This window comes from Belonocnema kinseyi, chromosome 4 (assembly GCF_010883055.1).
Source record: "Belonocnema kinseyi isolate 2016_QV_RU_SX_M_011 chromosome 4, B_treatae_v1, whole genome shotgun sequence".
NCBI lineage: Eukaryota > Metazoa > Arthropoda > Insecta > Hymenoptera > Cynipidae > Belonocnema > Belonocnema kinseyi.
Window position 1 is genome coordinate 106961353 of NC_046660.1, and position 26546 is coordinate 106987898.

At 30.1% G+C, this 26546-nt stretch overlaps 2 protein-coding genes across 6 annotated transcripts in view; one reads left to right on the forward strand and one right to left on the reverse strand.

Annotated features, from left to right (window-relative positions):
• The window catches only part of LOC117171213 (BTB/POZ domain-containing protein 7), a 62864-nt gene that overhangs the window by 8548 nt on the left and 27770 nt on the right, over positions 1–26546 (reverse strand). For both annotated transcript variants that reach the window (XM_033358306.1, XM_033358307.1), the window contains exons 7-10: positions 24681–24833; positions 24425–24581; positions 21148–21326; positions 4604–4816 (exon numbers count right to left, since the gene is read on the reverse strand). In XM_033358306.1, coding sequence (XP_033214197.1) covers positions 4604–4816; positions 21148–21326; positions 24425–24581; positions 24681–24833 — 702 coding nt within the window. The remainder of the gene's footprint in view (positions 1–4603; positions 4817–21147; positions 21327–24424; positions 24582–24680; positions 24834–26546) is intronic.
• Positions 4669–15680, forward strand: LOC117171216. 4 transcript variants are annotated; one of them, XM_033358310.1, is made up of 3 exons: positions 5224–5338; positions 9221–9453; positions 13956–15679. In XM_033358310.1, exon 3 carries the CDS (start codon positions 13958–13960, stop codon positions 15188–15190), a length of 1233 nt encoding a protein of 410 aa, XP_033214201.1. In that variant the 5' UTR covers positions 5224–5338; positions 9221–9453; positions 13956–13957; the 3' UTR covers positions 15191–15679. The 4 variants fall into 4 exon arrangements, with proteins under 4 accessions (XP_033214205.1, XP_033214202.1, XP_033214201.1 ...); XM_033358314.1 differs by lacking the exons at positions 5224–5338; positions 9221–9453 and adding an exon at positions 4669–4902 and having other exon boundaries at positions 13956–15680; XM_033358311.1 differs by lacking the exon at positions 9221–9453 and having other exon boundaries at positions 5213–5338; positions 13956–15680.

Consider the following 26546-nt stretch of genomic DNA (forward strand, 5'->3'; position numbering starts at 1 on the left):
CCTGAATGCGGCTCTGTGGCACGCCCAGGTATGTATAAGTCTCTCCAGCGCAAAGGTGTCGTATGGCGCTTCTATCAACGATCTCAGGATCTTCAGGGATGCTATTAAGTTTTCCTCGCTTCAAATAAACCTTGGCGCATTGGTCTAACCCAAATTCCATTCCAATTTCCTTAGTATATCGTTCGACAATCCTCAAAGCTAGATGCAGTTGCTCTTTGTTTTTAGCACATATCTTAAGATCGTCCATGTAAAATATATGAGTGACCTTGTACTTTCGATCTGCAGGTTTACCGCACAAGTACCCGTCGGAATGGCGATGTGCTAAGCATAGTGGCAATAATGTAAGGCAAAAGAGAAGTGGGCTCATGGTGTCGCCCTGAAAGACCTCTCTGAATGGTGACCTTGTTAGTTGTCACACGATTTTTTTCAGATGAGATAGTAAATCTGGTTTTCCAAAGCGGCATCAATCTCTCTATGCACCTAACTATTTGCGGATGAACCTTTAAGATTTCCAAAAGACAGATGATAATTCTATGGGAGATCGAATCGAAAGCTTTCCGATAATCAATCCAGGCCATCGATAGGTCACGCTGGTAGAATGCTGCATCTTTGCAGACACATCTATCGATGAGCAGGTTCTCCCGACATCCCGCTACGCCTTTCTTTGAGCCTCGTTGTTCATACATTTCTTGCCACACAGGTACAATTGCCCGAACAATCCTATCATTTAGGATAGCTCTGAATATCTTATAAAGAGTGTTTAGACAAGTTATTGGCCTGTAATTCTTCGGGTCAACTAAGTTGCCTATTTTCGGCAGGAGTGTTGTGCGCCCTTCCACCAACCACTCCGGAATCGGCTCTTCCGACTTTAAATGTGAGGTGAAAATATGGGCCAAATGCTGATGGGTTGAAGAAAACTTCTTCCACCAGAAGTTTTTGATCAAATCTGGTCCCGGTGCGGAATAGTTCTTCTTCCCTCTTAATACTTTTTTCACCTCCTCGGTAGTAATGGGTGGGCAAACTTTATCAGGTGTTATGAGGGCATCACATAACTCTTTGAAGCTATTTATATTTTCGGAGTCTTTGTCCAGTCTATGCTGCGCTTCGTAGACTCCTCTCAAAAATACTTCGACCTCCTCTGATTTAAGTGAGTGTTCGACAGTAACTGGAGGGTCTTGGAAGAGTCGAGATGGGTCAGAGAGAAACTGTTGATTTTCTCTGACCCACCTTTCCCTCCGCTCTAGACTTCTCTTAGCGTCAGATAGTATCCGTATTCTCTCAACAATTTGCTGCCTGATGGTCAGCAGCTTTGACTTGTTAAGTGTGTGATAACGGGTCCGGAGTTCGCGCGCGAACTTGATGCATTCGTGTTTTGGTCTTATGATCAACCGTTGGATTTGTTTTACGGTTCGCATCGGCCGAAGCTCTTACTGCATTATACACACAATAATTGATCGCCCAGAGGTCGGATTCTGCGAAAAAATGTCCACGAAGCTCGTCATCCATTTTAGCCTGATCTTTAGGTTCGAGAGAAACCTTGGTGTTGATGTTTCTCCGGGTCATAAAGCATCGTTCTTCCTCTATTGGATGCCTGCCCGCGGTTGGTCTTAGTGTCGCCTCTCTTTCTCTGTCACCGGCTTGTTCTAGCTGTGGTAGAGTAGGCGTTCCGCTTACATAGCCCCTTTTTCTGAGTAGTTCAGCATGGTTTCGCAGACGTTGCTGCGTAAAGTGCGATAGCTCCGGGTGTTTCTCGCACCACAGAGCATGCAGCTGTGCCATGTAACCCCGTTCAAGGGCCACACTCGCATCGTAGCACTCTAGCAAGTCGTGATTCAGTCGCTCCGTCCACCCAAAGGTCGCTAGATCCCGCCGATTATTCGCATTTAATCCATTTTCATTGGCTCCCCCAGCTCTAGATTGGTCGGCATTGTTGGCCGACTCATTGTCGGGAGCTCTGCGCGTTCTGTTGTTTTGAACCGCACTTACTACAACTATGTTTGGTGTTGTCATTGTTGTTCCCACGAGAAGCTAGGGAAAGGGGTTCGTCCATCCTTGTAGAGCCCCGCATGCAAGAATAAGGCTGCGTACTGTGAGAGGTCGCCCGGTATCCCAGAGTCAACGTTCTAGACACCTCACCCAGGTGCTGTTCAGCTTTCGGCACGGTTTTCACACCTCCGCTTGGGGGTTAATTCCTTCAAGATCACCCCTGGACATATTCAGCAGAAACCCTTGGTACAGAGACCCTCTATCCGCAACCCAAGGACGCGTTCGGTGGCTTTGTCATAGGCCCTTCGGTTTGATTCTAGAGGCGACCCTCAATGTTTACGTTTCTTACCCCCGAAATCAATCCAAAGCCATTTGAAGGCAACCCCTAACACTTGACTGAAAGCGAGAGTTTGGTATAGTTGAATTTTAATCAAGAAGATTAATTTTTTCAAAAAAGATGAATGTTCAATAAATTACATACAATTTTAACCAAATATTTGAATTTTTAAACTGAAAATTTGGCAAGGAGCAATAAGGTACAATTCAAAAAAATGTTTGCTAATACATAATTTTGTTATGTTTCAAATTTTCCTCACGAAAAGTAATGTTCTTTCCTTTAAAAAAGACCACCAATAATAGTAACAACAATATTGAAATTGTTTCAAATATAATTAAATATATTTCCATACTTTTAACAAATATTTCGACTTTTTTTTAATCTGCCTTTGAAAATCAATATATTTGAGTGGCCAATAATTCGGTGACCTCAATATAGATTATCTGAGTGCTTTAAAATGAAATCAACAAAATCAATTTACAAGTTGTAAAATCCCACAAAAATGCGTCACTGTTGCCAGGAAACTTCGAATAATAATATAATTTATCAGCCATTGCCATTGATATAAAATCCATATGCTGTCTTCAAATTAAATTCTTCATATTGTGCAGAACAATTTTTCGTGCGACAAGAAAGCGGCCTGGCGTCATCAGGCCTCAACTACACCACTGACTAAAACGTACCACAAATTGTCTTAAAAGCTTAAAAAAATTACAATATAATAAGCAGAAAAATTTAGATTTGGAGGATCAGAATTAAAAAATTTAATTGAAAAAAAATTGATAAAAAAATGTTAATCATGGCCATATAACGAGTATCACACCTGAGCAAGGCAGTCCTGAGATCAATACTTTTTCACTCATATTGAGAAATAAAAGTTGAAATAACGCAGAAAATTTTTTCGGAAAATATTAATAAATATTATAGGACCGTTTGTGATAACCCACAGGGTTAGGGGAAGAAAAAAAATTTATTTATGAAAATAAGAAATATCGACCGACGCATTTAAGCTTTACGACAGAAGTTTCACTTCTGTCTTTCTGTCGGTTATCATGCAATCTGTATTTATTACCCACAGACTTGTAGAAGTTTGAAGTTGTTTAGTCGCTGCGTTACTGCTGGTCAGGCACAACTGATACGTATGTCAGATCAAATTTGTTTATTTGCATTTCAAGTGCAAACATTAGGTTTTGCATTATTTTTGTATAATGTTCATCAGCGATTTTTGTTGTCTTGTCCCATTTTGATAAATATAAACCTCATAACTAGCCCATTGGCAACATTAAAAATTGCATTTCTTCAAATTAGTAATTTAAAAAAAAAAACTTTTTTCAACATTCTAATTATTTAGGACCAGAGACACCTTCCTTCGTGTCTTCTAGTTAGCGTGCCAAAGTTTTAACACGATATCTCATTTCATGTCGACGTAAGTTGGGAAAGAAAAGTACCAATATAGCTTCCATTCTTTTTTTCTTCAAAATTTCTACCGGAACAAAGCAGACATGCACTTTTATTGTCTCCATGGCAAATGATGGCGCAGCCAGATGAAAGCATCTAAATCTAAAGCACTCGAATTTTCAGAATGTCACAATCAAATATTTAATTTAATAATATTTTGGTTAAAAATAATGAGAAGCTTCAAAGCTTGACCCTCAAATTCAAAATATAAATAAACTTATTGAAACAACTTAATTAGTTTCAATTGACCTGACCCTCAAGCCAACAACTTACATCACACATTTTCTAGAAAACTTAAGTAAGTTTAATATCATTGAAATTAAAAAAGAATTAACACTTCCATAAAAAATTAAAAGTTAAGTCATATAAGATTGAAAGAAAATTTATATCATCAGAATTTAAAAGCCTCAAAATTTTCTCTAAATAACAAATTCAGAAACTTTTAAACATTTAAATTTTGAAACTTTCAAAATTTAACTAAAGGCTCTAAAACTATTCAATTTCGTGAGATTTAAATTTTTAACCTCCGGACCTGATTATGAATGTTAGCAACCAGATATAAAATCCTATACATTAAAAATAAAAAAACTTTTAACTTGCGAATATTGATCAAAGTTGGACATTAGATTCAAATAGAGCTAAATATGAACACCACTTGTATTCAAACTCGTACAATCCGAAAATCATTAATATCTATAAGCAACTTCCAGGTTTATATCGGTTCTCACTTCTAATCTAATAATCGCAGCAAGAAATTAATGGTGATTTGTGAAAGTCAAGAAAGTAACTTCTGAATGGTGAATGCATTAAGGTATTACGTACCTCCCCGGAAAGTCTATAGTTTTCTCCTTCAGTGACAACAGCGGGTAGTTCGCGTCTATGAGAATAAGAAGATGCTTGGCGAGGAAATGTCATGTTTCTTCCATAGCAAACTGACACTGAAGCACCAACATTGCTATTTATATTTAGAGAGCTATTTTCTTCAACATCGGCCATATTATCATCTGTTTCTCCCGAATTATAGCACGCTGCATTCTAAAACACATCAAAAACACTTGATTAATTACAACTACAAGCCGGAAAATTTATGGATTTGCATCTCTAACGGCTGATATCCTCAGGTAATTACTTGATTATAAATTATTCATTTAGCTTTCACATCTGTCTAGCAAGGGCTATCAAAAATACTGATTGATGTAGAAATTTACAAATAGAAAATTTGTTCAAAGAAAAAAAGGATGATTTTCACTTATATTATTAATATTTAGAACTTTCTCTGACGAACTATCAGGTCAATTTTCGAATTTCTGATATAGTTTATATAATAATATTATAGTTTACATAATTAGAGCGATAAAGCTGACTTGTATAACTGATAAGTGTGAGTAGTTGAGTTGATAATATTTTTCAAGAACTAAAATTCGTTTCATATAAGTGCATATACTTCTTAAGTCAGGTTCCAGAAAGTTTATATCTTTTAACTTTCACCGAAAATTTTAGACGTAGACATATATTACACAAGAGGGGTTATTTCTCAGAAATTTATTGAGGATAAACGTAAGTACTTTTACATAAAATTTAGGTATTCTACTAAACACATCTGTGATGGAAAAATCCTGCCACGTAAAACTACATAATTTTTCAAAATGAAAGTTGGCCACGTAATTCTGAAAAAAATATTCATAAGAAAATATAATAAAAAACTTTTTTTAGCAAGTGGCATATAGAAATGTTTAGAATAAAATTTTAAAAGCCATTTCAGAAATTTTAAAATTTGACGAGATAGAATGTGTAAGCAAAATAATTTTTAAAACTGTCTGGGTATGGGAATTTCAGCTATAGTTAGTAATTTTGATAAAAATTCTAGTATACCAAAAACATATGCGATGCAAAAAATTGCCCGACTGCAACTAGTTAAATTCTGAAAATCAAAGGTGGTCAAGTGATTAAAAAAAAATATTTATAAGTTTTTTTTATTAATAGTACCTTACAGAAATTGTTTTAATTAATTAAAAAAAACCATTTCAGAAATTCTAAAACTTGGGTGAACTTGGTTTTTCTTTAAACACCTAAAAGAACGGATACTAGAATTTTCATCAAAATTACCAACAATAGCTGAAATTATTCAGATGATTTGACATCCAATTCCTCATATATATTTTAAGAATATTTCGATATCTTGAATAGTTTTTAAAATCTTACCATTCATGTCATCTCTGACTTTTAATTTTCTACACAAAATACGTAGAATTTTAAAAACTGTTCAAGATATCGAAAGTTCTTGCAATATATATCGAGAATGTGTTGCTAAAGACTTTTTATTAAAATTTGAGGTCAATCGGTTGGATACATTAGGTTGCAGAGGTGAGCACAGTTTGAAAATTGATTGTTTTTATGTTTTTTGTTTGTTTAAATTTCACAATTCATAAGACATTAACATTAAATCACACGATTTTTCCAGATAAGGATTCTTTGCACCTTTTTTTTGTATGTAGCGGCGATTCGTTATATTGGTTATATCGAGGCGTCCTAACGATAGGATGCCAACGCACGCCTTCGACTAGATGATACTTAACCAAAAATATAAACAATAAAAAGCTAACCGAAAAAGTTAGCGCTAGAAAGTTTCAGCTCGCGAAATTGAGCAAGATGAAGCTAGGAGTTGGCCAAAACTGAAAGATGCTCGCTCACTCCATCGAATCATGAAAGTGCTATCTCGGGCGAGAGAAAAGCATGAAGATAGAATGGGTAGATAGCCCGAGATAGATTTTTCATGACTTGATGAAGCGAGCGATAACCTTTTAGTTTTGGCCAACTACTAGCTTCATCTTGTTCAATTCCGCGATCAAGACAAGCAAAATCATCTCAAGCAAAAATTTACATGTTAATATGGCTCTCATTTTTACTGTTATGAATAGATATTGCAACTCAAGCTTCCAAAAGATATAGAAAATTATTTAAGATTTCAAGCTGCTGAAGAGTTTGTAAATCGACTTATGATTAATCTCCTTTCGTTATACACTGATCATATACTCCCAATGTTCTGACATTTTAAATGTCAATAAATGTCGACACTAAGTAGCAGTATAAAAAAGTTGAATCTCGCCCGTGGTATTTTCAAAAAAATTCTGACGATACATCAATCATAAAACCTCCCATTCCCGCAAGTTTTTCCCCACTTTTTAAAAAATAAATTGAAAATTATTTAACCCAATATTGATTTTTTTCTTGTAAAAATAAACTGAATTTAACGTCCTTGACAAGATGCAATAATTATTGTCCGCATTTATGAAACATGTTAATTTTGTATTAAAAATTTTCAAGTGCAATACTTATGATAAAATTTTATCTTTGGACTGCAAAATGACTTAGAAATTTCTTAAGGGAATATCAAATTATTTTATAATAGATAATATATTAGGTGTGAATCTCTAGTTTACTAAAAATGTCCTTAAGGACATGCGAGGCGTTTTCTAGTCTTAACAAAATCTATCAGGCCAAGGAATTAACCTCTAAATTCTTTATTGAGCTCATGTAATTTAATCTTTTCTTGGTGAAATAATGTGCATACTATTTAAGTGAAGGACCTAGGTTCTTATAAAGTCAATTATAACTCTATTAATTTGAAATTTGATTATTGGCAACCTTTTAAAGAAGGAACGTGCTCAATTAATGTTTTTGAACATTTAGTATTTATTTATTATTTTTTATTTATTATTTATTTATTAGTGTTTATATATATATATAAACTCTTTTATAACATTTATAAATGCTAGTTTGTAAATTTTAAATGCTTCCTAATTTGGACCTTTGAATTTTTTAAAGATTCTAAAATTTTAAAAACTTCAAATTAGAAAGAAAATTCGTATTAGTAATATGAAAATTAGTAAGGTAAAAAAACTAACATAATCATGTTATAAAAGTGTAGTTATTAATGTTTTTAAAATTATTTTTTCATAATTCTAAACGACTTTTTTTAAAGTATGTTTTTCTGAGCAATGTTCATGTTCAAGTAAGACTCGTTTCCAATTTAGTTACTAATTTTGAAGTATGTAATCTAAAATAGTGAGGTATTTCGTAGCGTACATTCATATGCGATTATTGAGTTTTACAAGGTCAGAATACTACTTAACTTTCTTATCAGCACGGCTCTGCAATGTCAATGCTGATAAAAAAGCGGGAATAGAACAGCTAATAATATTATTTTAAACAAAAACTTTTTAGTATGTACTACAGATATTTTATGATCATAAAAACTTCTTATTTCGGGGAAATTTCTTGAATGTAAAGATAAAAAAATTAATTATGTACCTATACTAATTAAAAAGTTTGAAGCTTTTTAAAATTTATTTTGCTTAGTATCAACATAAAAGGAAAATTTAAAATAATACAAGTCAACGGGAAAAAATAAACAACCAAGAAAACAATTACATGACAAGAATTTTTCGACTCTTTAGTTGTTAGACGACCTTCTCATAACAATATTTTCCTTGAGAAATTTATTTGAACATTTTGAACTATGAAATCCTATTTAATAAACAAATAGACAAGTTTTTTGCGAAACAAAGATGGTCAAAGTCCTTTAAAAAAACAAAACAAAAAAACACGAAATTTTCATAACTTGGTATTTCTTTGAAACCTTAGCATCAATTAAATAATTCTTGGTCTCCAAATTGTTTATTATATCGTAAATTTACTGAATAAAAATAAGGCATTTATATTATATGTTTAGTAACTATATACATTTTTTTATTTCAAAATTTTCTGTTATACAAAGATCTTCAAAAACGTCATTCCTTTCGTTTATGGTGACAATAAAATGAGTATTTAAATGACAGGCTTCTCAATATATTCAGCAATCAGTGAGTATCGGCACGAAAATTTAATTAAAGTAAAACAAAAATGTTTTCAGAATCTCTACATTTATTTAAAGTCGTGTCTAAAAACAAAAATATGGTATGAAGAATAATTGCCTTGCTCGACTCGTAAATTACAAAAAGTTTTGGTTTAAATCATAAGTAATTTAAGAATAGATAATGGTGATTTTTCTATGATAGAAACTGGAAAGAAAAAATAGTTTAATTCTCTTTTGATTATTCGCAAATTGAATTTACAAAAAAGAAACGTCTTCCAAAATTAAAAAATTGAAACTATTAAAAGACATGGTAAATTAATAACAGGGAATTAAAACTTAAAGGAAAATTTAATCTGTGTATTTCAAGCATTTTCCAAAATTTTGGAAAGAATACAAAGGTCTGAAGGTAACTAATATTTTTTCTGCTATAAATCATAAGTGATTTAAAATTTTTTAAATAATGTGAATTCATAGAGACAATGATTGGCATGTTACTTCCAAACATTGGAAATATATAAATAAAACTGGAAGTTAAAAACAAATATTTGCCGTTACTATTCCAGTTTCTTTTGATTCTAAACTAGGAAACCTCGTAAAGTGCTTAAAAAGGATGCAGTTGGAATGGGGAGATGTCTCTTAACCGACTACGAAGCGGGACTGATAGGGTCAAAGTCAAGCGCAGCGCAGTCAACGCTACATCGCTCAACTGATCTGACTCAAACAAGTGCCGCGCTCCAAATTCAAACGTGACCAAAAATATACTCAAATTTATTTTACATTTATCATCCGCGAATCAGCAGAAAAGCGTTGTTACTCGGTGAGTCTAAAAGAAACCTGCTGGCATCATATACAAAATATTTACCAAATTGTTCAAATTTTTTAATGAAAAAATCATAGACATTAAAAAACTATTAAAGAGTTACAAAATCAACAAAATATTACATAGATTTTTATCCAAACAAAATAAATTTTCCTACATAAGTCTCTAAACGCAATCCTAATATATAAAAGCATTGATGTGGAAAACACGACAAATTGAGAACAACCATTTTCCTAATCTCGAGTACTAAATCAAGTCTACAAGTCTACAAACACAAACGCAACATGATACTGTATATCAACAAATGATGGATAATAATTGAATTAATGACGAATTATCCGGTTTCCACAAATTAAACTTTTTCTACGAATTCAATCATGACTGCCAGCAAATGGTTGCTTATTAAGAAAAAATTGGATGTTTAAATAATTATTGTACAATTTTGATAGTCTTGCTGGGTAATTTTTATTTTTATGTTGTCAGGAATTGGATTTTTACTGCGTTTATTCCATAATTTTCTGATATATAGAAAGAAGCATTTCAAATTGTTTCGTACTTAGTCAATCATCGGGAGATTGATTTTGATGATAATACGCACAATTGTATGCACCTAACCTGTCATGATTAACTTCAAAAGACGTATTGAAACTCTTTCCATTGACAAGGATATTGTTTGCAATCGTGCACGCCTGATAATGTAAACATACATTTTGTTTCTCTTAAATAAAAGCTGATTTGAATTATATTGCTTTTTAAATGCTCTGAAATGCTGTATTATAAGTTTATATCTATAACAAGTTATTTCGCTGACTTGATTGTCTATCGCAGAACGAATACATTGTCGATCAGAGTCATGAGGTCAATATTATCGCCGGTTTCAAAATGATACGTTTCGATACTATTTATATAAATGCAGGGAAGACCACTCTACAGTAGATAATCATTAATTATAAATAGGAATATAAGTAAAATAATCAATTCTATTTTTTATATATTAACACGTAGCGTGCCTTAACTATCACTAACATTAAATTAATTATTTTACAAACTTTACTATTTTAAATTAATCATTGTCTACTATAGAATAATTTCCCCTATTCTGGTCTCAATTTAGAGATTCCATACATTAAGTTTAAGAAGTTTCAGATTTTTTCTCAAATTTTCCTAGACCTTGCTACGAGTTGAAGTGAAAGATAAATATTCCAAAAAATCAAAAAAGATTTTTTTCGGTCTCTCTCATACCATATTTTAGTATCCAACTATGTAAATAATCTCACATTACATCCATTTTCAGCAGCGTGCAATTTATGTAGTTTGATATTATTCGACGGGAGTGTGAAATTAATATTACAGCAGTAGTGACATAATTTTCATTCTTGGATAGCATACAATTATTTTTTCCAAAACTATAGAATTCTGCAATAAACTTTAAATCCAATAAAAGTGAACGAAAGTTTAAAAAATTGTACGCAACCAATTTGTTTGAAATAAGCGGGAATGTTGGAAGTCTATTTTAGCGATAGATGAACCCCTGGCGCGGAAACGACAATTACAGTCTTCATTTGATCTGATTCGTCAGTCAGATTCTAGGCCGCTGCTACAGCGGTCTTGAATTGAAAAATTGCGTATGAATTAAGTCTTCTCGTTCCATAATCTAACATATTTTTCTCTCTCTACATATTTCTACAAACGAACTCAATAATTCCCTTGAATTTCAATTAGTGCAACAAGTGAGGAATATTTAAAAATACAACACATGTTTTTCGTGGACTGAGTTACGAACACTCTTATGTAATCGTTTGAATTCTGTTGAATAATGTACGAAGACTCATGTGGACGTTGGACATAGGAAACAAAGAGTCAAATTTAAAACTCTAGTTGGTTTCAAACTGAAAGAAAAGATGAACTATTTTGCGTTAGAAAACGTTTCTAGAATTATAATTTCCTCCCAAAAATAATCTCACATTTAAAAACTAAATTTAATTTGCTATTAATGAGGAATGCATTTATTACAGATAAAGACAACGAAGTTTTTTTTTTATAAGAATGCACATAGTGATCAATTTCAAAGATAGTAGTTATTTTTGCCTTTCTAAGCATTATTATTATCTAAGAGTCAATAAGATACAATGATTACAATGTTCAGAGTGGTTAAATTTTGTCTTGAAAATGGAACAAGTCTAGTTCTTTAGCATCTGAAATAATCGTGGCATCGTACTTTAAAGGAACAGATTTGATAACAGATTTGATTCACATCTCTAATAAAATAATTTTCAAAATAATATAAATACCTAAATAAATACTAACATACAACAGTATCTTCATTGAATATCACAGTGAGTCTTCAATCTTAAAATTACTAATTAATTTTGATATCTTGAACGTTCTCAACGAATTATCTACTATTTTTGTAATACAACTAAAATAATAAATGTAGGTCAAATACGAACTCTTTGAAATTATGAGTGCAAAAAGTTAATGAACTTCTATTTGTAATTATAAAATTATGCATAATACTTTAGAAAAACCAGTGGTCAATGACTCTAGAAATACTTCTTTGTCCGCAACTTGAGAAATAAAATGCCGAGTACTCTGATGAAAAGGAACGAAATAATAGAAAAAAGTTTCATGAAGGTTACACTTTATAAGGGCTAAAAATTGATAGTCCATTGAGAAATCAGTCAACAATTCTAAATAATCGGCTATAGCAGTTCAAAGTCTTCATGAATAATTGGTCTTTAAATAAGGCATCATCCTCATACTAATAAAATTTCTCATCGTCACAAATTATTAATGTGACGTTTAAAAGCCAAGAAATTGACACAAACGTGATATATGTAGTTTCCAGCTAAAATAGTTAAAAGAGATAATTATAAAAACTTAGAAAGTAAACTGAAACCCTAATTTAAAGTTTGAAGAATATAGAATTTTCCGAAAGATTCCGAAAAGACTAGTTTACGGAATAATAAAATTTAATGGGCAATTTGAATAAAGATCCCAGAGAAGCAATTATAATGAAAATTGCATACTCAAATATTATAAAAGTTACGCATAAGAATGACAAACTAAATATAGGACTGGAGAATGTGGTCCCATCAATTCAAATACGCTTCTTTCTTAAAGGCGATAATTCTTGTGTCAATCATTTTTCATATAGTCCGGTTACAAAAATACAAGAATCGCATTTAAATTAAACGCTTCTTAATTATTATGAATATGACTGAATCACCATCGAATAATTCCTCTTTTGTACGCATTAGATTTTTTAATGATTAAAAGACAGGCAAGTCTGTTGAATTTTGATTATGATTATCAAGTTTGATAAACCGCAAAAATGTAAATTGTCTATTACCGCCGTAATGAAAAATTGTAATTCAATCGAAAAATAAGAGTCATCATTAGGACAGTTACTTGAAGCTCCAATCGATGCATAACGTAATATATAATTGAAACTAATATACATAATCCTATTATGAAATAAGTCATTATTACATAAAAACGTGTACAATACTGCCGTAGGAACAAAACAGATACAAAAGTCCAATCTCACTCGAACTGAATAAATTGAGAAACACTGTTTGCCCAAAGAACTCTAATATCGAATAAAATGTTCAATAATCAAGATTCACTTTTTGGGTAAAAATAATGTGCTTTTTCATATTTTGCAATAAAAAATGATTTTTCAAACACTTTCTATTAGAAAATGGAATTGCGATTTTTATTAGTGGTGGAAAGTTAAAAATTCCCGAACTTACCCGAAAGATCAGCGCTATATATATATATAATTTTCTAAATATTTTTGAATATTTGAAAATTTTCGCATGAAAACAAAAATCTAATCAGAGAAAAGTAAATCAATTTCAAGCGATGCTAGAGAAGAAGTAAATCAAATATTTCAAAAGCTTTAAATTTAAGATTGAATAAATATTATGGACTGGAAAACGATAATTTGGAATTATTTATTTTTTAAGATTTTCACTTGAAAATTGTTCGTACTCGTGAACCCTTAATTTCAAAATTCTAATTTTCTATTTAAACTACTACTTAGTATCAAGTTTAATTTCAAACATTTATAATTAATTAATTATGAACGAATTTTCAGCATTTTCAAACATAACTATTATATTTTAGGTATTTTGAATTTCACATTGTTCAATTTTAAACATATCAAACCCCAAATTTTAGGATAGTTAACAATAATTAAAAATTGTCAAATGTTTATTATTTAAATGGTTACATTTCTTGTATTAAGATTTTTTAATTTAGAAAAATGAAAAAAGTCTCTTTATTAATAAAAGTTTGTAATAAGTCTTATCAGGAAACAAAAAAATAACAAAAATAATAAAAAGATTATTCGATCATCAATACTTTCAATAGTTTAAATCTTAAATTGCCAAAACTATCTTGAGAACAGTTAACAATAATTGTTTAACCTAACAAGATTGTTTAACCTACCGCGGATCGTCAGCTGTAAAGTAACTATTTATTTTATTTTCCAGCAATGTCGAATCTAAGCGAAACCCCTCCTATTCAAAATTTGGAATGCGTCCTTCGAGAATTTCTTGGATCCCAACTCAAGATAGAAAGCATGCAATGGAAACACCTAGTGGATCCAGGTGAGAATTTTGGAAGCCTGATCCTGGCACTGAATCTAAATGTTAAAGAAAATGGAAAATCAGAAAATTTGAACCTGATCGCAAAACTTCCTCCCAAGTCAGAATATCTTGTAGATCTGTTCAACAGTCCAATGTCCTTCTACAAGGAGATCTACTTCTACAAAATCATAGCACCAGAACTAATAAAATTCCAAATCGAAAATGGAATGAAAAAAAGCGAGTTAATCAAACTCGTGCCTCAATTCTTTGGAGGTCGATTGGGTGTGAAGGATGGGGAAAAGTTTGATGACCAGGCAACGATCGTCCTTGAAAATCTGAAGGTTCAAGGCTACGATACAGAAGATCGAATTACTGGCATGGACAAAGAACACATGATCTTTGCGATTAAACAACTTGCTAGACTGCACGCAATTCCAATTTGTTATAAAATTAAAAAGCCCAAGGCTTTTAAGGAACTGATAATGCCAGGTTTGGCGTCTATTTTCAATGAAGCTACAATCAGATGTGTCGAAGATATGATCAACAAAGCGGTCAATACCCTTGAGACGATGAAAGAAGCTCAACCATACATGGAGAAAGTTACCAAAACAATAGAGTATGGAGCTTCAAAGATAGAAGAAGAACCAGAAGAACCCTGGGCTACTTTAGTTCACAGTGATTTTTGGGTGAACAATATGCTCTTTAGACACGACAAATCTGGTAAAATAATCGACATGAAAATGGTGGATCTACAGTTGACTCAATATGAAAACGGCTGTCGTGATTTGATTTTCCTGATAATGTCGAGTGCGAAGCTAAAAGTTATTGATGAAAGTTTGGATGAAATGATTGATTCATATTATTCTTCGTTTGTCGATTGCTTTAGGACATTCGATGTAGATGTGAAAGATTTTTCCAGGGAGCAGTTCGATAAGAATTTGATCGAGTCTGCTCGCAGGAAACTGGATCAGTGCTTAATGATGGTGCAAGTGATTCAAGCCACTCGTGGATCTGCCCGCCGAGTGAACGATATCAAAAATAAAGATAACTTTCTAGACATGGGTAGAAGCAAAGAAAATGACGAGAAATTGATACATATTGTAGAAACTTATGCTAGAAAAGGATGGCTCGTGGGTTAGATAGAATTTAAATAAAGGGGTCGTTTTAAATAAGGTTCTAGAGTTTAAAATATTGTAATAAGAGAAAGTATCTCTCCTGATTGGCATCTTAATGATAGATAATGCAACATGCTCTCGCTGTTTTTTTTTTAGATTTTTATAAAGTATTATATTAAATGACCTGGCTTTTAAATTAAGTTTTAATTTTTTGCTTTTTAGTCTAAACCGTTTTATTAACAAGATATAACTTTAGACTTTCAAATAAAAAGGAATAAATCTTTATTTTGTCAATGAAAGGTTTTAGATTACAAATCGTGGATTAAATTTTTTTGTGTTACTATACCTGGTCTGAAAGAAAAGCCACATATGCGATTAATGTGAAATAAGTATTGTTAATTTAAGATTTACGTAATGTGTTCGAAAAATTTAGCATGAAGATGGGATAAAAATAACAGAATCTGATTTGTACAGAATATTTGTAAGAACTACAAATAAAAAATCGTTAGTACTTTAATTTACCTCTATTTATTTTTCACAATAATTTTTAAACTCCTGACTTGTAAGTATTAGCTAAATGCAATTAGATTATTCCTTAAATATTAATGTATTAGGTTTCAATAATTATTTCACGAAAACTGTTTTTTAATATTTGGCTGGGCCCAATAATTTCAAAAGATTAGATTTATTGATAATAGCACTGCAAAGTTTCTTTGTGGCATTTTGAATAAATTTTATACTAAGAAACAACCAATTTTAATTTCTCACCATTGGGCAAGTCGATTGAAAATGTTTAAATGTTTAATTTTTGGTGTATTTAAAAATGTTTTATAAAGTTTCAAACTAAATTTTATAAATGTAAATAACTTTAGACGGAAATAAGTAAGAGAATTTTTTTCGTCAAAATATATCTAAAAAAATCTGCCCGCTCCGCGGGCAGATTTGCGTCACGCGCTACGCGCGCGGCTCGCTTCGCTGGCAAGTTTGAGCGCGCCTAGAGCGCGCAACGTTTGAATCTCGTGCTTCGCACTCGGATATTTATTCTTTGCATTTGGAATGCTTGAAAAAAACTTTATCAAAAAGATCTCTTTTAGATGGCAGTATTTATATGCGTCTTCATATTCTGAATTGTCTACTAATTAAGTATAGTCAAAGATTAAGTTTCTCAAAGCTCTGTAGGCTTTGAGGTACATATTCTCATCGTGACACTCGCGCTGCGCGCTCGATTTCCGACAGACATTTGTAAAAAGGTTTTGTTGGATTTTTTTCTCGTAACTTTTGTGGTTTTTCCACACATTTTTTTTATTTTATTTTTTTCAACGTTATTTTTCACGAATAAAACAAAAAGTAGGTGTCCTATCAAGAGGAGATTCTTAATGAAGTTGTAGATCTTTTTTGGGATAACCAGTTTTGTTAATTCATCTTTTTTCGTATCCTACACAGTTTGTCCACAAAATGGATTTTTTTATTTTCCATTATTTTTTGTGCAATCAAAATTTGAATCTTCGATTTTTGAAGACAATCCAAAAATTTGTTATGATAATCTTTTAGAGCTTTCAAAAATAAGTGTTTTTCTTATCTTGACTTTTTTTCGTATCGTGCGTTTTTCGGCTTCAAATTTTGATTTTCGGTTAATTAAAAAAAATTTTAAAACGCTTTAACTCTGAGAATTTTCATTTTATCGAAAAAAGTCATAAGGATAAATTATTTATTCTTTTTAATACTATAAATATGCGTACATAGAATTTTGAAATTCAGAAAAAAGTGGTCTCAAAAATTTTCAAAATGCGCTCAATTTTTGAATTCTTATCAAAAATGGCTGGTTCACGAACTCGTCCTTTCTATTAGGACCTAAAAAGTGTGCCGAAGATGAATTTGATTCGTTAATTTTTTCGAGAGTTATCTTGTTTACGGATGGACGGCCGGACGGACAGACAGACAGACGCCATCGTGAAAACCTGATTTTCGGATTCAGGGGGTCTCGAAACGTGGAGATCCGTTGAAAAAGTGTGATGTCAAATTTCCTACAATTCTAATACATTCTCAATCATAAATGATGAGAATGTAAAAATTGAATTTGTTTTTCTATTTTTTACGAATCCCGCGTAAACGGATTTTCACGGATATTGTGTAAAAAGTGATCATGTTTCAGGATCCCTAAAAAAATTGAATTTTTCGTGATTTAAACAAATATATTTCGATGATTTTTTTTCTTTTTTTACAGATCCTGCCTAAACGAATTTTTTTTGTGCAACTTTAGTTACAGTTAACAAAATTGCGTTTTTCGTCATTTTTAAAAATATATTTAAACGAAAACTTTTTTTTTTGTTTGTTTACTTTTTACATTATCATCATTTATGATTGAGAAAGTATTAGAATTGTCCGAAATTTAATACCAGTTTTTAAACTAATCTTCACGTTTCGAGACCCCCTGAATCTAAAAATGGAATTTTCATGAATGGATCAAATTGATATTTGGGAAACTTTTTTTAGGTCCTAAAGGAAAGGATGAGTTCGTTAATCAGCCATTTTGAATGAAAATTCAAAAAGTTAAAGCATTTTCAAAATTGTTTTGTTTTCGATAAAAAGAAAATTCTCAGAGTTATAGCATTTTCAAACATTTTTAAATCACTCGAAAATAAAAAATTTAAGCCAAACAACGTGCGATATGGAAAAAGGTAATGTGAAAAAATTGCTTTTCAAAAACCCTACAAGACTATCATAACAAAAATTTGTTGATTTTCTAGGAAAATCGAAAATTCTGATAGTAAAAAAAAAATAACTAAAAATAAAAAATTCCATTTTGTGGTAAAACTATACAGAATACGAAAAAAGATGAATTGACAAAAATTGTGATCCAAAAAAGATCTACAAATTGGTTAATAATCACTTCTTGATAGGACGCGTACTTTTTGGTTTATTTGTAAAAAACAACATTGAATATAAACAAAAGATAAAATTTGCGGAAAAACGACATAAGTTACGAAAAAAATGATTAAACAAAAATTGTTTACCCGAAAAAGAGCTACAAATTTGTTATGAATCACTTTTCGACAGGACACGTAGTTTTTGTTTTAATCGTAACAATGACAAAAATAAAAATGAAAAATTTGTGGAAAAACGACAAAAGGTAGAAAAATAAATTGATAGAAGAAAGTTATTCATCCACAAAAGAGAAACAAATTTATAATAATTATTACATTCTCATCATTTATGACTGAAAAAGTATTAGAATTGCCCACTTAAGCTTCACCACAATTTTTGAAAAAGGGCGTCTAACTTCTGTGTTTTTACAAATATGTCCTGTTTTGTACATCCTAGAAAAAAAGTCTAAAAAGAAATTATAGTAGATACAAATTTTCTACAACTTCTGTTAAAAATATTCCTTTTTGAATAAATATTTTCAGATCTAAGTGAAATGTTAAGTTTAATGTTCATGTTGCCGTTTTAACCGAAATTCAGTTAAAAATAGTTTTAACTAATTAAAACGCAAAATTACCGCGATCACTTGTCAAAACTAGTCTTAACTAGTCGAAATGTGAAGTAAATAAGTCCATTTCGACAGTCCTTCACTCATTTGCGAACATTCGTTAGCACGTATTTCTTTAAAGGGCGAGATGGTGTGTTAGAAAACTTAGAATGTTTTTCAGAATGCCGAAAAGTACTTTTTCAGGATGCCGAGAAGTACTATTTATAATTCATGTTTGAAAAATTGCGAATATCTGATAGAATGATCGTTAAAAAATAATAATGAATAATAAACTCTGTAAATGATTATCTAAATTGTAATTACGAGTATAGAGAAGAGAGAAATAATCAACCAAATGAACTTTCGGTCGAATTCCAAAAGCCGTCAAGGTACAAGCAGGCCTCTCAGTCTCTTTGGGATAAAATATAGGGACCAAAGGGTACTTTTTTCACGTTCATGGGATACTTTTTAACGCTTAAAGGGTAGAAAATGCAGGATAAATTCAGAAGATTTCCGAACGATTCAATTTACATTCTAAAGAATTCAGATGAATTGGAAAAAATGTAAAAAAAATCAAAAAAATCCATTGTCTGTCGTCAAACTAGAAATAAGATTAGAAAAATTCAAGGGAATTCAAAGAATTTAAAGAATTCGGGATGAATTCCAAAAAAATGCAAACCTCCTTCAATTTTTGAAACCCTACTAATTTCTAACACAAGAAGTGACTAATGGCTACAAACAATTCAAATTAAAGTCAAAAGAATTCAAATGAAATGGAACAATTTTAAGAATCGAAAAAAGTTTGATTGATTAGAAGAAACTTTGATTGAATTTAAAGAAATTTGAAAGAAATGAGAAGAATTAAATGAATATCTTAAAAAATCAAGATGAATAAAAAAAACAATCAAGCGAATTAAAAACAATTCAAAATTATAGAAACAATTAATTTAATTAGGTAGAATTGAGTTAATTTAAAAAATTAAAAAGAATTAAAAAAGATTTAGGATGAATTAAGAAGAATTCAAGGCGAATTCCCAATGAATTGCGAAAAATATTTGAAAATCTCTTCAAATCTTCTAAACCCTACGAAATCCCTCATGTCGTGTGAATTTTTTTTCAAATCTATTAAAATATTAAAATCCCTTAAAATGGTTAAAACCCTTGGAAATCCCTTGGAATTAATTCAATCTCTTAAAAATGCCTTGGAATCTTTCAAAATATCCTAAAACATTTCAGTCTTTGAAAGCTCTCAAACTACTGAAATCAATAAAAAATGTCTGTGTAATCTTTTAACATAAGCTAAATTATTTTAAATCCTTTAAACTCCTTTGAGATTTTTAAAGCTCTTGAAAGTGTCAAGGAATTTAAAAAAAAATACGTTTAAATATTTCAAATACTTTAATCAGCTTATCGATTGATCCTCAGGATCAATTTAAGTAAAACTTAAAAAATAAATCCATTGATTTAAGTAGAATAGAGTAAATTTAAATAAATTCAAGTGAATTAAAAAAATCCAGGGAATTCATAAAATTCAAGAAAAATCCCAAGAATTTAGGATAAATTATTAGGTACAATTTTAGTGTGAATTCCAAATCTCTTCAAATCTTTAAACCCCTACAAAATACCATACTTCTCATGAAGAAATTCTTTAAAATCCACTAAAATATTATAAAATCGCGTGAAATTTTATGAGGATATTTTCTGAAATCATGGAAAATGTAATAAACTATATTGAGAGATTTTAAATCTCTTAAAATCACAGATATCCTCAGAAATATGATAAAATAACGTGAAATTGTTAAAAAAAATTTTCAACCCTCATACGTCCTGTCAATTCGTTCCATATCTTTAGAAATTCTAGAAAATTCTTTATCCTAAAATATTTCAAAAGCTTTAAAATCACTTCAAATTAATGAAATGAATTAAACAATTCCTTAGAATCTTTTAAAAATCCCTAAACTGCCTCAAATTAAATGCCTCAGAAGTTTTAAAAATATCCTAAAATCTTACAAATTCCTTTAAATTATTGGAATCTATTAAAAATGACTCGGAATATTTATAAAGACCCTGAAATATTTTAGAGAATTCAATATAATTCAAAACTAGATAAAACAAGGCATTCCATTTATATGATGAGAATGTGAAAATAGAAATAATATAACTGAAAAAAATAGAAGAAAAAATAGTAACTGTGCGGCAGTTCTGATTATTTTTTACAGTGACTTCTTATAGAAATTCTCTGATATTTATTTTTTTTTCAAAGTGCCTGACTCAAATAGGGTAACCATAGGCACAAAATTTTTTAAACATGGTACTTTAGAGGGACCTGGACTGCAAATATGGTACGATAGGAGATAGAGGAACCGGTCTGTGAGGCATGTACAAGTCAATCCTTTTTCTTATCCGCAGTTTGACAATATTGGTAAATTATAAATTTTTTATAAAAAATGTAAAAAAAAAAAATAAACTCTCTAGATCACTGTTTAATTATTAGTTAATTTTGATGACGTACCTCGAGAAGATCCGCCACAGCGTCTGGTAAGTTGAACTCCCTGACAACACGAAGTCGCACTTGCCTATTAATCTCGTGGCGAGAAGATAAAGGTAAACCAATTGCGCGTTGACAACTGGGAGACTGTCTTAATTTTTGTTCTCGTTTCAGCATCGCTGACATTATAGCAGTATCTGGAACTATAAACAATCATTCTTTATTTATTTATACTGGCAAAAAAAGAACGTAAACAGGGTATCTAATCAAATCCTCGAAGAAAATTCACTGACAATTCCAGGATTTTTCTCAGGTAACTCAAGTTTTTCCAGGTGTAACTATTCAAAGTACGGAGGCGTTCAAATATTTTGCCTTAGTTAAAAATATTGAACTCGGAATATGTATACAGTTTCGCGAGTTTATAATAAATAATGTTTTTGTTTCAGTTTTTAAGTATTCAATTAACGTTTCATTTAGAAAGCATTGACAACTTACATTACCAGATATGATTAAATATATAAGCACCATCGATTATTTAAATAATAAAATAATACAGGGAACCCTAGAGATATTTTCTACGAAACGGCACTCTATCTGGGTAATCCCATCTCCTCCAGCCCCAAAACCGGCCCAGTCTCAAAGTTTCATTGTCCTAAAAACGTAACAACTCATTTCTTGCATTTGTGTTTAAAGTACCAAATAGTTAAGTTTCAACTAAAAAAGCTCATTTTTGAACCATATAGTTGAACTTTGAACTACAAAAGATCAGCTTTCAACCAAAAATTGAATAGTTTAATTTTCAGTTGAAATAATTAATTTTCCAACATAAAAAGCAAAACTTCAAACAAACTGATGAATTTTCATTTAAAATTATAAGTATTCAAATGCAATAGAAAATGTTTAAACCAAAAAGGTGAATTTTTAGCAAAAGAGTTAACTTCCAACCAATCAGTTTTATTTTCAACCAAAAAGATAAATTACTGAATAAAACGATAAATAGTGAACTGGAAGACATTAATTTTCCATGAAAAAGATGAATTTTGAAACAAGAAGATTAATTTCGTACCAAAAAAGACGATTTTTCAACGAAATAGTTGATTCTCGAATTTAAAAAAACAACACATTTTCAAACAAATAGTTGAATTTTAAAAAAAATCAATTTTGAAGCATAAATGGAATAGTTACATTTTCAGCAAAAAAATTAAATTTAAACACAAAAAAAAATAATTTTCGAACAAATAGTTAAAATTTCTCTCAAAGTGGTGAATTTTCAACTATAAGGATGAATCTTTATCTAAAAGTAGTTGAATTTTAAACCAAACTGATGAATTTTTAACTAAAATAATGACTCTTTCACTGTAATAGTTGAACTTTTAACTAAAAATATGAAGTTTCCACTGAAATGATAGAATCTTTAATTGGAATAGATACATTTTCAGTTTGAAAAATAATAATTTACAAGTAAAATAATTAATCTTCAAATAAAATAGTGGAATTTTCAACCAAAAAGATAAATTGTTTAATAAAATGAAGAATATTTAAATGGAAAACTCGAATTTCCTACCAAAAACATGAATTTCCAAACAAGAAGATTAATTTTCTACCGAAAAAGACGACTTTTCAACAAAATATATGCATTTTCAACGAAGTAGTTCAATCTTGTACTAAAAAACATAATTTCAACCAAATAGTTGAATTTTGAACTAAAAAATATCAATTTTCAACCAGAAATGACATAGTTAAATTTTCGGTAAAAAAAAATAATTTGCAACCAAACTGATGAATTTACGACTAAAATTATGAATATTTAACTGGAATAGAAGGATTTTCAACGAAAAAATGGAATTTTCAACCAAATAGATTAAGTTTTACCAAATCGAATTTTTAACAATATAAATTAATTTTAAACTAAAAAAGATGAACTTTCAACAAAAAATTGAACAGTAGAATTTGCTGTTTAAAATTTGTCACCAAAGAAATGAATTTTCAACTACAATTATAGAATGTCCAATTAGTATAGAGAACTATTTTTTTTAATAATGTCAATTTCAAACAAAGTGATGCCAGAAATAAATGTTTAACCAAAATGATGCAATATTTAACTGATCTGTGATTTAAACTTCTGAGGAAACTCGTGCTTCGCGCTCGATAATTTGTGTCCAATTGAAAAATTTCATCAAGATAATTTGTAAATTCTGTTAAAAACCTCTCTTAAAACCAAAATGGCATTTTTTTAGAAAATGATCCAACTTTTGCAACTTTGGTCTAATAAGACATGTCATGATAATAGTTTCAAAAAACATATATTTTATATCTAGTAGAGATTTAGATTGATTATTCTTAATCTATTAAAAACAAATTTTACCTTTTTTTAAAATTTTTATCAAATTCAAAAATGTCATTGAGATAATTTGCAAGTATAATTTTGACGTATACCAGGAAATTTGACAAAAATTTCTAAAACTTATAAAAAATTTTATTCAAATTTTCAAAAAGCTCTAACTTTAAAAATTTTTGTTTAGTCGAAAAATTCAACTGACATAGTTTATAAATATACTTGATATCCAGTGACGCATTTAAATGCAATTTCCTAATCTTTTAGAAAAATATTTTATTCTATTTTTCTAAACATTTTCAAAATTTTGGAAAAGTATATTACTTTTCTAATTGCCATCGAAATTGAAAATTTCGATTAGATAATTTGCGAGTCTTCTACCCATATATAAGAAAATTGGACAAAAATTTCTAAAATTTGAAATGAAAATATTTTCAAATTTTGAAAATGCTCAACATTTTTTAAGTTTGGTTGAAAATATCTGCTTAACGAACTTAACCTTCATTTTGGGAACCTCAAGAAGTGTACCAAAGGCTGACTCGATTGAACAAATCCTTCAAAAGTTAGCGTGGCTACAACATTCAGGTAACCATACATACAGACATACAGACAGACGCCGATAAAATTTTATCATTTTCGGATTCTGTAAGCGCCGAAACGTAAAGATGCGCTGAAAACCAGAGATCGAAAATTTAGACGATCACATTAAACTCTCATGAATGATAATGTAAAAAATTAAGCACGCTCGCGAAAAAACTCTCCGACTTTAAAAAAATCCCTTAAATTTCCAGTTTGGAGGTATACAAAAATTCCCTAACAATTCCAAGTTTTCCACGTTTTTTAGATAGAGCAGACACCATGGTAAAACGAACATGTAATAACAATCGTTTAAGCCAATGAAATACTAATATCAATATAAGAATAAAAGGAGAACTCTAATAACTAAAAATATAAGAATTATATTACCTGGAAGAGCAGCTGCTAAAATATCAACACCGACTGCACCCATGGCTCTCGGTTTTTCATCGACCATGTAAAGCGTATCTGGAATGTCAGGAATGTAACGTGTTCTTCTTAATCTTACCAATTCCGCTTCTTGAACCATTTGTTCTTCGACTAGAGCCTGCAGATAACCATTAAAATATCAGAAATGAGTTTCCTCAGTCACCTTTTTTTTTCAAGTTACGTCTAAGATTTTTTGTAACTCTCTTTATAAAATTACCTTAATTTCTTCGTAATAAGGCATGAATAATCGAGGCCTCACAAAGAGTCCGTTCTTCTTCCCGCCTCTTATCCAAGCATTCACTCTTAAATTTTCTCGCTCATCCCCTATCATATGACTCGGAGGAGTTGAAACCAATCCTCTTCTAATTGCCTAATTATTTTGAAGTCAAAGAAATATTTAAAACTTTCTGGAGAATCGGTTATGCTTATTTAATCCAAAGTGATTTCATTTCAAACACTTTATATTCGACCAATTTTTGAAATTAAAAATCCTTCAATTTTTAAGGCTTCAAACTGATTAATTATTAAAAATTATTAAATTTTAAACACATCAAACTTTAAATTGCTTAACTCTAAGGGCTTTCAACTTTTATAATTGAACAATTTTGTACAAGTTATCTTTGAAATCTTAAAATTTAGAATAATTGAATTGTAGATTATTTGATGCAGAAAGATTCTAATTTAAAGTAACTTTTCAACTATTTGGGCATTAAATTTTTCATAAATTTCTAGAATCCTAACGGATTTTAATTAAAGATTGTTCAATTTTAAACACTCTTAATTTTTAGTGATCTAATTTATAACGTTTTATGGTTATGCTCGATTTAGATCAACCAAAAGGTGCCGGTACTCTGGATTTTGTTTATATGAAAGACCGGAAAAATATGTCAGAATACTATTTTGAGGTTAGTATGAAATTTGAACCTGCAAATTAAGACTAAAGTAGAATCATTTTAATAATAAAAAGGTTGAAAAACACATAACCTATATCACATATTTTACAGAGAAAAAATTCCTGGACATTTCCCGGTTGCAAAATTTTTTTAAGGATATTGAAATTAAAAATTAAAGCTGGAAATTTTTTCATTTGAAGCAATCAAAACGTAACTGCAAATTAAAGCACTCAAAGAGAAACTATTTTCATTTAAACTTTTTTTAAATTAAAGCTTACAATTTTTCTAACTAGAACAATCAATAATTTGCACGTACAAAATGGAATATTTCAATACTGTTAAATTGAATAATAATTTTTGATTAAATACCGCTAAACTGAAAAATGTATCTATAAATTTGTAAATTTTCAAAATTATATCATTCTAAGCAATTTTAAGTCAGACAGATAAAGAATTGAAATTGAATTTTCTTTTGAAATTAGATTTTGAAATTAGAAGTTACACTTTCCCTTACAAATGTTGGGTATTTGATTTGTAATTGCTGATGTCAAATGATCTTTATAAATTTCAAATTGAATGAGTTAAAAATGAAATATTTTAGAATGACCGAATATTTGAATAGTAATTAAAATGGAATGAAAGCATTTAATTACGAATCTAATAATTTTAAATTATTTAAAAATAGAAAATAGTTGATAAAGTTACGATTCGATATGTACATTTGTTTAATTATTAAGGCTTTCGAATGGCAACAGTTCAATGCTCAGAATCGCCTTGTAAAATCAATTATTCTCCTATTTTCAATACTCGAACTACAGTTTAATTTTAAAAATCGTTTATATGTGCAATTGATCAACTTAAAATGTTTCTGATAAAAAATTTTCAATTTCAAATGCTTTTAATTGTTTCGTAAATTTGTAAGTCTTTAAAATTGCATTTTAAATTCTTTTAAGTGAAAATTTAACTTTAAAAACGAAATCCCAAATGAAAAACTTTTAAAGTAGAAGATTATAGAATTAAGCTTTGTAAACTGAATGATTATCTAATTAAAAAAGTTAACATTTAAATTTAAATTTTAAAAAAAGTTACTGTTACTTCCTGGTTCAGCAGCAATCTTGATTTTACAACATAATACAAAAAAGTACGTTTACAAGGGTTCAAAAAGGTATAAATGAGGGGGGGGGGGGGGG